An 11,758-nucleotide genomic window follows, 5' to 3' on the forward strand; every position below is an offset into this window, starting at 1 on the left:
ATGACAAGGGAAACCCGCAGCCGCTACCCTTTGGGTGCGCACAGAGTAAAACCCCCGCTCCTATGTCATAGCTCGCAAACCACATAGGAGAGGTAACCCGCACTAGGCAAGCCCGGTGCGATGAGCTCGACCCAGAAGACAAACCCCTTGCTTTCGCTGGCAAGGGGTTTCGAACTTGAGACCTCCAACATGGAAGTCCCAAGCCCAAACCACTGGGCCACCCCGAAGGGTACATTGTGCCTTCTTTTGTCTGAACTTATATATTTAATTTTTTTTTATATATTCTAAAATGCTGGGGTTGGCAGATCATTCCCTTAAGTTAAGTTGAAGGGAAAGGGAAGACAGACTAGGAATAATAGCACGATTTTGTGTAACTATCAGAAGCAAAATGTGCCGAATAGTTTTAGCTGTTGGTTGAGTTACAAGTTTGTTAGTATCTGGAATAGAAAGTAGCTCAGTATCATTTGTTTGTCATTTGATAGGTGACAATGCTAGAAAGGAGAATAATTGATTTTATGTTCTTGGAATAGATTATGTCAAGTTATAGAAGTTATGGTTCCTCGCTGTTTTCTTAGAAGTTAGGATTCCTCTCTCTTCTCGGTATGTCTCCAGAGATGTTGAGGCGCTCAACTTTTAACACTTCACTTGAAGAAGCATTGATAAATTGATCATACTTTCCCTATCTATTAAAAGAAAGTAACTTCGGGGATAAATAGATTGGGTGAATTCAGTGATGCATATCTATTGTGAGGTTCTCTGTGATCATCAGCTGGACACCTGAAGGTTCTTTTCTCCACATACCAGGGCTTGAGACAAGAGGATCTCTCTGGTTTCTTATTCATCTTGGCAATGTAAGGAATTAGTTTAATGTTGTGCAATGCCATGTCTTAGAATTGGATAAAACGTTTTAATGTTGGGACACAGGGTTCTAATAGTTTGGAAGCTTCTCACATCCTTTATGCTAATGATAGACTTATCCTTTGCCGGGCCAAGGAGGTTCAGTTGAGATACTTAAGAGTCATTCAACTGTTGTTTGAAACTGTATCTGGGCTGAAGTTTAACATGGGGGAAATTTCAACTTTCCTTGTGTCAGACAGAAGAGTTTCGTACAACTTATTTGGGCATGCCTTCAGGTGCCAAATACAAGGCTAAGCAAGTGTGGCATAGGATTGTGGATAGATTTGAAAAGAAGCTTGCGACTTGGAAAAGGCAGTACCTATCCTTAGGAGGTAGAGTTGCATTCATCAACAACATGCTTGACTCACTTTCCACCTATCTCATGTCCTTGTTTCCTATGTCTATCAATGTATGAAAGAAGCGATAAGATCAAAAAGAAATTTCCTGTGGAGTGGAAGTAAGGAAATAAGAGCCTTTCATCTTGTTAAGTGGGACTTGTAGCGAGAAGGAGAAAAAAGGGTGGATTGGGGAATCAGGAACTTGGAGGCATACAATCCGGCTTATTTAATCAAATGGGTGTGACGATTTGGTAAGGAGGAAACAAGTCTATGGAGAAGGGTAATCTCTTACAAATATGGGGAACACTGATTTTGGTATTTCATATTTGGGCTGGGTACAAAACATCACCTGGCTTGTGGCGTATGGAAACACATTTGCAGCTTATGGCCATTTTTTGAAACCAAACTAGAATTAAAGTGGGAGATGGCAGGCGAACCAGATTCCTATAGGATGCAGGGATTGGTCATACTCCAAAATTATGGCAATCAATGATCTTTACAGTTTTTCCTTCAATACAACTGTTCATTCTGTTTTATAATATGTTTGCATTCTGTTCAACTTCCATGACCACAAATGAGGCAGTTGACTTGTACTTCTATGCCCATGTTGTTTCAAGCTAAACTTTGGAGTTGTTGGTCCTAGTTTCCATTTCTTTAGTTACACAGTTACAGCTTAATGCATACATCTTACCATAGCTCTTCTGGCATGCCACAGCCAATCGGTGGTTGGCTTGCTTATATTCTTTAAGCAAATGTCTAGTCCAACAGCATATGCTTTGGAGATTATTATTGGACCTTGGGTTTTAGAATGTTCCTTACCTGATACTGAAACTGTTCTTAGTCGTGCCGTAGTCAAGTAGTTTTTCTCATGTAGTTTTAGGTCTACTTAATATCTTGTTGCACTTGTGCTCTCTTTTCCAAACTTTCTCATTGTTTGGGATTATATGTCGATTCATTTCTGGAAGCTAAAGTTTGATTATTTATCTTGTTCACTAAACTTTTAAGTTTTTCGAACAGGTCACAGGTAATGACGGCGACTCTGAAGGAAATCAACATGGCTTCCTTGTTCTTGTTAGACAGTTGTTTGTTGCCATGGTCATCTTAGATACTTGGCAATACTTTATGCATCGCTACATGCATCAAAACAAGTTCTTATACAAGCATATCCATTCTCAGCATCATCGGCTAGTTGTTCCATATGCATTCGGAGCTTTGTACAATCATCCTTTAGAGGGTCTGTTACTTGACACTATCGGTGGGGCTTTAGCTTTCCTTTTCTCAGGCATGTCTCCTCGAGCTTCCATCTTCTTTTTCTCGTTTGCTACCATCAAAACAGTCGATGATCATTGTGGACTATGGCTACCTGGAAACCTCTTCCATATTGTCTTTAAAAACAACTCAGCATACCATGATATTCACCACCAACTTTACGGAAGCAAGTATAACTTTTCGCAGCCTTTCTTTGTTACCTGGGATAGGATCCTTGGTACGTATATGCCATATGCACTCGTGGAAAAACCAGAAGGGGGTTATGAAGCTAGACCTGATAAAGATTGCAAGGATGACTAACAAAACTGTTAGTACTTGTTTAAAGTATGTACCACTGCAATTTAACCCAGTATTTGACTTTCTCAGTAATCTGTATATAATTATATATGTTTCTGCATATATTGTTGTATTACTGGTTTTCTTTTTGAGGTTGAAAAAGGAAAAAAGGAAAATAATGTCTTTTTTTTTTGTTATAGTGTCTGGTTTCCCCTAATTAGCTGTAGGTAGAAGAGGACTACAGGTTAAAGATTGGTTTGTGTATCAATCAAGTGAGATCTTTTTCTCAAGTGTTCTCTACCATAGCTATGTTTTGTCCTCTGATAGAGGATTGTGGAAATGTAAAAATTTCACGTGTACCTTATTTGGACACCGCTATTTAACCTGTACCAAGTTTTAAGAATTTTTTGCACGTCTATCCACTCCGGTATACTTCAAGTCTGTGGTGTCTAAAGTTAAACTTGACAAAGTCTGATTTCAGACAAGATGTTTGAGTTCAAGCAAAATCACCAAAACTCTAGCCATATGAAACTTGATACATGGCATATATGAAGTTGTTTTAAAGTAGGTAGACTTGCAAACTTCTACTCATTGTGAGTATGGCGTAAATGGTGATCTCAGAATCGAGTATCTGTGCACTTCAGCCTGTGTAAAGAAGCAACTTTCATCCTGTTTGATCATTTTCCTCCATGGAAGTCAATATGGATTGTCCCTTCATTAAGTGGTTACAATTCGAATCATAATATTTATATTAAACATCAATTGATTTCATAGCCATTCAATGTCATCATCCTTCATTTTCCTATTTTTTGACAATTGCAAGTGTCAAGATGCTTCTGAGAATACTTATCAAGAGGTCTTGGACTCAAGTATTGGGAATAGAGAACCTTCTAGTATGGATCATCTTACCTTTATCAATAGGCTTATTTGATGTGAATTCAGATTAATCAATACCAGTGACTTTCGAATATTGAATCAAAGAGAATGTTATGTGGCTATGGGCAATAGGTCTAGTGCCATGGAACACTGATGGAATTGCTGGAGTCAAGTATATTACATTGTTGAAACCATCAAAACTTATCTGGAAACTCAATACAGATGGTAGTTACATGTGAAGGTCATGCAACTCTAATCGAAATTTCATGAGGTTGTGATCAACAAGTTACTGACTTTAAGTGTGAAATCAGACTCCATGATCATCGTTAACATGGTTAATGACATTCACAAAATTCCCCGGAAACAACAAGATATCATTGAGGACATTCAAACGGAAGAAGTCTCAAAGAAACATACAAGTAAGCGATTGCTCCAGAGAAGGTAATGGCGTGGCAGACACCCTTGCCAAATTTGTCACCGCGATTCAAGATGCAATCAACCTTTAGAAGAAAGGCAAAAATGTTCATTGTGGTGCTATAATCCTCCATAAGGTATCTGTATGCAGGTAATGAAAGCTAAAATGAATCACAGGGTTCAAATGCCAACAAGAGACCAGAAAAGCTAAGTGTTCTTTCCCCACTTGATTGAACACGTTACAAGATCTGTTTTTCATCAGGGAAGAAAATGCTCTTAAGAATACATCAAAAGTTTCAGAAAAGATCCATCATGTAGTGTGGGGCTTCACAGAGAGGAAAGAGAAATAAATGAATGCAAGTTTTACAAAGCATGATATCATACAATATAATTTATGGATCCATCAGTAGAAAAGGTTAAACATACATGCACCAAATAGCCTCATCTCATCGACCAAAAATTTCTTGAATTGAAGGTTCTAAGCTACTGATTGAACTTTGATGATTGAAGTGCTGGTCCTTGGGATCCACTACAAATGGCATCGATCAGGAGCGCCATCACCATCTTCACTGGCATCTTATCGTGTGGATGTGGAATTATTATCCTCCACAGTCCAGTATTGTTTGACTGCTACCAGTATTTTTACGGGAACAAGGGGGCCGTCTTCATGATCCATCAATTTGAAGTCCCATCTCATACCTCCTATTATCTTCTTTACCTTAATTAGAACATCTACGTCATCTCTCAGAATAACAGCTCCTTCTGGCCGCAAAATACGGTCCATTTCTAAGAGAATGTCTTCAAAGTCGCACCTTCATGATTTGAAAAAAGAAAAGCCAACAGAGGAATGTTAGAATACTAACTTGACCAAAAGCACAAAAGCAATTTTTGCTTCTTCCCCATTACATTTTGCAATCTTTTCCATAATAAAGGCGACACAGCAACCAAAAAAAAGGCAGCCCGATGCACAAAGCATCCCAAGTTAGCAGGCCCAGGGAAGGGCCGTGTTACCAACAAAAAGAAACAATACTCCGGATTAGTCAAAACATACACTTGGCCTCTACTTGTAGAATATACAACAGGCAAACCCCATGCTTGATTTTGAAGTTACTCCTTAGAATTACCTACAAGTTTAAGCGGCTAAATAGTTGCTGAATTCGTCCATTATTACTGACTTATTTTTCCTTTTAGCCTATGTAACAATTCAGCAAACCTTTTCTAGTTTCTTAACCTGTTGTTCTAGCATTGAATTCATATGCGAACAAACCAGCCAACCTCCAAAAAATGGTATTCATTTGAACATATCTCTTAACTCTAATATGAATCAGAAAAGTTCTTACTTATGCAACCGAGGGTGCGTCTAGTGGTCAATGAAGTGGGTGGATAACCATGAGGTCTCAACCTCCCAAGTTCAAATCCTACTGGAGGCAAAAATACCAAGTAGGTGATTTCTTCCCATCTAACCGAACCTTGGTCAACCATTACCTGGTACCTATGTTGGTGGAGGGAAGCAAGTACCCCGTTAGACTATTCGAGGTTGCACAAGCTGGTCCGGGCACGACGATTTAAAAAAAAAAAGTCCTTACTTGCAGATCTCTGCTTACCCAGAAAAGGTCGTCTACTAAGGGAGGATTAGTTCACATAATCAAAAAACTCACTAAAGTTGACAATTACAAACATGATGCACCAATGAAAATTGCAAGTTGGTCTAAAACTGAAGTTGACAATTACAAACATGATGCATCAATGAAAATTGCAAGTTGGTCTAAAACTGAAGTTGACAATTACAAACATGATGCATCAATGAAAATTGCAAGTTGGTCTAAAACTGAAGTTGACAATTACAAACATGATGCATCAATGAAAATTGCAAGTTGGTCTAAAACTGAAGTTGACAATTACAAACATGATGCATCAATGAAAATTGCAAGTTGGTCTAAAACTGAAGTTGACAATTACAAACATGATGCATCAATGAAAATTGCAAGTTGGTCTAAAACTGAAGTTGACAATTACAAACATGATGCATCAATGAAAATTGCAAGTTGCAAGTTGGTCTAAAACTAATGCATCAATGAAAATTGCAAGTTGGTCTAAAACTAGAGTTGACAATTACAAACATGATGCATCAATGAAAATTGCAAGTTGGTCTAAAACTAGAGTTGACAATTACAAACATGATGCATCAATGAAAATTGCAAGTTGGTCTAAAACTAGAGTTGACAATTACAAACATGATGCATCAATGAAAATTGCAAGTTGGTCTAAAACTAGAGTTGACAATTACAAACATGATGCATCAATGAAAATTGCAAGTTGGTCTAAAACTAGAGTTGACAATTACAAACATGATGCATCAATGAAAATTGCAAGTTGGTCTAAAACTAGAGTTGACAATTACAAACATGATGCATCAATGAAAATTGCAAGTTGGTCTAAAACTAGAGTTGACAATTACAAACATGATGCATCAATGAAAATTGCAAGTTGGTCTAAAACTAAAGTTGACAGTTACAAACATGATGCACCAATGAAAATTGCAAGTTGGTCTAAACAAGACATGATTTTTATTCATAATATAGTTTTGCTAGTTGCATAAAGCTCAACTTCAGAAGGGGATTCAAAGGAGGCAATTAAGTGTGCTCCTTCGAGTCAGTCAATTTATATCATGGTATTGACTTCTGACCGAGTTTAAGAAGTTAATTTGACTTATTTATTATACTGGTGTTATTGAAGGAAATATATTAAAATAATAGTTGAAAAGTTAGTTTGATCAGGAAACCATCATATTGAAGCTTGACAATTGGATAGTTTGATTCTTTTGAACTTTTGGAAGTAGTAAAGGACACAAAAAAATGGAATCGTGTTAAAATGTCCTAAAAATGAAATTTGACATGGTGCCGTAAAAATATACCCACTGATTTATCCCTTTGTTTCCAAATTGCAGCCATGTCAGATTAGCATCCAGCCCCATTCTTAACAGCCACAATACTATCTAAGGTTCTTGATTCAACGTTGAACCAACTTAAATACCGAAATTAAAAAAAAAAAAAAAAGACGGAAAAAAAGGAGGAGGAGGAAACACTTACCTGTCCTTGTATAAACTGAAAAGACCATTAGCATGAATGAGATCATAAGTCCTTGGGTACGTAGAGAATGCTTCACACCTGAAACAGAATATAAACTGTTATCAGATGGTAGCTTTCAGCAGGACAAGAGGAAGAGAAAAGCACTGAATAGTTGAACTCCTTATGAAGAGACAAAGTTAAACAAAAGCAATTTGTTAAAAGTAGCCTGCATAGGATTGATATTCCTTTCGTCATTTCCACAAAGCAGAAAAGATTTGGTGCTAAAAACAAATGCAGCAACTAATGTAGTCGTGTGCATATGTGTAATTAAACCTGACACCCTCTGATACTTATGGCCTCTTATTATATTATCTCATCACCTAAAAGATCGTGATTATAGTATCCTCTAAGTTTATGTTAACTACTATACCTAAAGAAGAAGTATAAGTGCAAACTAACATAGAAAGGAAAGTAACATTAGATCAAAGTGCCCTTTGATATGACAATTCCTTCTTTTTTTTTCAGTGTCTTGATACAGAACAAAGGTTTCCTTTGATGGTCCTTTGCGTTTAAAACCAAAGACTAGAGAATACAAGATTAATAATCACACCCACAAAAATCGAGTGGCAAGAGTACTGCAACTTCCTATGAACGAAAAATGGGTGTCCTTGATAAGTTATCAAAGCCACAACTATACCAGATAAGTATATAATTGAGCATAGGAGAGAGAAAGTCGTACCAGTCATGATAAATTCCAATAAGTCCACGTTCATATATGACTCCCAAGGTATTTTTCTCGGCTATCGTAGGCATAACATTCATAACCCACAACTTGGGAGATTGAAGAGCAGCAGCAAAACCTCCAAGTCCAGAATTCATGTCCATGATATTACGGTACCTTCCTGTGTCGATGAGTTTGTTACTTTTCTTATAAGCACTAACATGCTTCTTCCATTTCTTGCTGTCTTCCAGATATGCCTCAACGGAGACTCCAGAAACTAGTCCATTAGCAATTCTTGGAGGAACAGCAAAAAGTCTCTCAGGGAATGGTCTTAGACCTTCATCATCACCATTGCCTTTGCTTGGTGTTATGCATGTTTCCATTTTGTTGTACCTGATCAACAGAAGCAAAATAATGGAATCCATGAAACTTGATCTTCAAGATTGAGTTTGCACTGCAACATATGTAGTATTAGATGAAATGAAAGAGTTTATCATTTTACTTTGCTACAATTGAAGGGGCCAGGCTATTAGGGATAAAGTTGTATTGTGCATCTAACTACCTTGCACCAACAGGTTTGGATGGTAATTGCACAAGCTAAATATCCACCATATCAGATTATCACAAAACTGTAAGTATAGAGACTTCTAGATATCTTTCCGCATACTGAGACCTTCTTGAAACACAGTTCGTCCTAGGAAAAAGGTTTACATCATTCCAAAAAGTACTTGTATAGTTTTAGCAACCTGGTTTACACTAGCATAAATTTGCCACTCATGGTAGGCAAGAAGCATATTCTCTTTAGCTTTTGCTTTAAGTAGGAAAGAATTTCCAACATATAAAACTGAACTATTTAGAATGATGACGTACCAGACATCATCTGGATCTGTCGATTTACAAAGTGTAGCTTCAGAATCTTCTTGTGTAGAACGGCATGAGTCGGCATCCATCCTTTTCTGCCAAATTGCAGTCTCACCCTTCTCAGATTTCTTCTCCCAGCAAAGAAGTTTGGCAATCTCTTCAATTTTCCTTTGTTCTTCCTGAAGGTCCTCCATGGGGCGTTGCCAGGCCTTGTAATTAGTCTTCCAATTGATCGGAGGGCCAGAAAGCACCCAGTAGCCACCAGGTCGAAGAACTCTATCAACTTCCATCATGAGGATTCCATCTGCATGAAGAAAGACTATGATATACAACAAAAGAACAGCTACCGAAAAGGCTAAGATTTCAATAAACCATAAAGAAAAACAAGTTAAAGAAGAAATTAAAACCAAATGTCTTCCAAAATTTTAAAAGGTCACACTTTTTCGAAATTACAATTCGTCATCAAGAAGGTATTCTTACTACCACACAAGATTCATACCAGCAGCTCCCCATGGGATTAGACAGCGAGAACAATGAGCCATATCAAAGGCCCTAGATGGATATGGCATTTTGACTGTTCCTAGGACGCCAATAACAGCAGGTACACCCCTTTCAAGAGCAAACTGAACCTGAGCTTCATGTGAGTCTCGTGGAGCAAATGACATCGCGATGACATTCCTTTTCCAGAGATAAGCACCCCAACTTGCGACCTGGTATCATGAAGCATTGTTAGTCAAAAAAGCCAACACAACAACAAGAAGTATTCTTCAAGTAGGTGAAGAAACTGAGACATGGATATCTTTTGCTATAAGAAAGGTTTTCACTGTACAAATCATACCCCGCAACCAGTGTCCAGAGCAGTCCGAACAGTTCCATTTTGAATTGGGATTACTGAAGCAAGCTGATCAATATACTTATCTGCTCCTTGAGGAAACTGTGTCCCTCCTCCAGGGAACCTAAACACATTACCTTCATACTGAATCCAGTTCTGAATGGCCTTCTCGACCGTCAAGCTCTTATAGGGGGCATTCGCATATGGAACATAATCCCGACTCTTTGGCCATGGAAATGGGGTGACATACCCCTTAGGTGCTGGAATAAGGCAATGCAACTTCTTTTCTGGAGGCGGACAATGCCTTTCTCGATAGATCATATTTTCCCTTGGGAAGTGCATAGCACGCTTTTGATCTTGACATGGTGTATGATCAGTGTAACGAGGACGACATGGCTTAAATTTTTTGACTTCTGTTCCTGAATCATCAATACTACCTGCTTGGCCACCATGACGAGTCTCAAAATTGAGATTTGGTAGGATATTGCAGTTCTCACCACTCTTGGTGACTGCCAGAGCTATACTATCTCCCTTCCCAACGCCACTTCTCTGCCATGATCCAAGCAAATAGAAGAAGCAACAGAGACCGGCTACAATAAATATTGACACAGAAGTCCTGGTCCTATTGTCCCCCAAGCTTTTGTTTGCCATTGCTGTACTGAAATGATTTCAGCATTGAGTTAGGAAAGCGAAGGAAACTGAATACCGATACACATGTTTTTTTAAAAGTATCAGAAGTATAGCTAGATCAGAGCATAGTTCGGCAATAATTTGCTCGTTGAGGTCCCAAAAGATCATAGCTTTTGGTACCGAATGCTGTAAAGTGTACAAGATTCTAGAAATTAGCAGAAGTCAATTAAAGCTACGAAAGGAAAATCAGATAAATCTCCTTCTTCTCCCTGATACTCCAATAACTGCAAATTAAGGTAGCAGGAGATTACCATTGAATTTTAAACACCTAGCAGTGTACTTGGATCAAAATTATTTTTTTTACTCTCTGCATCCCAATTCTTCATGTGACACTTTTTCCTTTTCAGTCCGTTTAAAAAAGAATGTCACATTTCTATAATTGGAAACAATTTTTTGATGACCACACTTCTATAATTGGAAACAATTTAAACTTTAAAATTATCATTTTCCCCTTAATGAAATACAGCCACACAAATGGTCAAGGAAGAGTATTTCTTACTTAAACTTTGTGTCAAGTCAAATGATGCGGACGGATGGAGACATGGAGTACTTGTTTTCCAGTAGGAATACACAAAAGTGTAACAAACCAACCCATAAATCAAGCTTTTAAATACATTCTCTTTTTAGTTTCCTAAACAGTAAACAGGTATTTTAACAAATAACAGTGCCTCTAATAGACCACCATTAAAAGCTACAGAACAAAAGAGAGAGAAAAGAAATATGAAACCAAGAATTGATAAAATGCTAAAAACTGCAAGTTTATTACACTTTAACTACACCTAAGAAGTTAGTATGATACAACATAAGAAAAGATTTGAACTTTACACAGTTAATGGGTCTAGAAAGTGAAAGTCTCACTTGACAAATGAATCAATCAAATTGACAAGAAAGATAGGAACTTTATAATCAAGAACCCCAATGAATAAATGAAAGATCAGCTATATAGGGTTGAATCAGCATACCAATAGCATGAAATCCCCCCTCCCCCAGCCACCCCCACACACTTTCTTAATGACCTTCCAACTCTGATTTATTTTGCTTTACAGTCCACAACAGAAACTTGAAAAACCAAGACCTGATACTTAGAGCAGACCCAAGAAAATAGATCTTTAACTATACCCCATATGAAAAGATTTGAACTTTATACAGTAAATTGGCTTAAAAGTGAAGTCTCACTTGAAAAATGAATCAATCAAATCAAACTGTCAAGAAAGATAGGAACTTTATAATCAAGAATTCAAATAATTGAATGAACCATCAGCTATAGAGGGTTGAATCAGCATACCAATGGCATGAAATTTTTTTCCAACACTTCCTTTCCTGCTTTATTTTGCTTTGTAAGTCCCCAACTCAGATATGAGTTTCAAATTAAATCAAGAACAGAAAACACTGCAAAACCCCTAATTTGTTTTTTTCCAATGATATCTACAAGTATATACATCAAATTTACAACTCTCTGTGTCTCTCTTTACAACTCTCAGTTGTTTTACATGTTTTTTTTTTTTGCGGTGGTGGG

At 37.5% G+C, this 11,758-nt stretch overlaps 2 protein-coding genes across 5 annotated transcripts in view; one reads left to right on the forward strand and one right to left on the reverse strand.

Annotated features, from left to right (window-relative positions):
• Positions 1-3,185, forward strand: part of LOC102606075 (sphinganine C4-monooxygenase 1-like) — a 6,087-nt gene extending 2,902 nt beyond the window's left edge. Inside the window, exon 2 of the mRNA XM_006366640.2 lies at positions 2,253-3,185. Within this exon, the coding sequence (XP_006366702.1) occupies positions 2,253-2,804 (552 nt within the window). The 3' untranslated portion in view covers positions 2,805-3,185. The remainder of the gene's footprint in view (positions 1-2,252) is intronic.
• A 1,081-nt stretch (positions 3,186-4,266) lies between these two features.
• Positions 4,267-11,758, reverse strand: LOC102606414 (probable methyltransferase PMT2). Of its 4 annotated transcripts, none has more exons than XM_006366642.1 (7): positions 11,528-11,758; positions 9,559-10,205; positions 9,220-9,430; positions 8,730-9,024; positions 7,878-8,252; positions 7,160-7,237; positions 4,267-4,882 (listed from the first exon to the last, which is right to left on the reverse strand). In XM_006366642.1, exons 2-7 carry the CDS (start codon positions 10,201-10,203, stop codon positions 4,648-4,650), a joined length of 1,839 nt encoding a protein of 612 aa, XP_006366704.1. In that variant the 5' UTR covers positions 10,204-10,205; positions 11,528-11,758; the 3' UTR covers positions 4,267-4,647. The 4 variants fall into 4 exon arrangements, with proteins under 4 accessions (XP_006366704.1, XP_006366703.1, XP_006366706.1 ...); XM_006366641.1 differs by having other exon boundaries at positions 9,559-10,210; positions 11,528-11,752; XM_006366644.2 differs by lacking the exon at positions 11,528-11,758 and adding an exon at positions 11,205-11,226.

Source organism: Solanum tuberosum, unplaced genomic scaffold, assembly GCF_000226075.1.
Source record: "Solanum tuberosum cultivar DM 1-3 516 R44 unplaced genomic scaffold, SolTub_3.0 scf00667, whole genome shotgun sequence".
Lineage (NCBI taxonomy): Eukaryota > Viridiplantae > Streptophyta > Magnoliopsida > Solanales > Solanaceae > Solanum > Solanum tuberosum.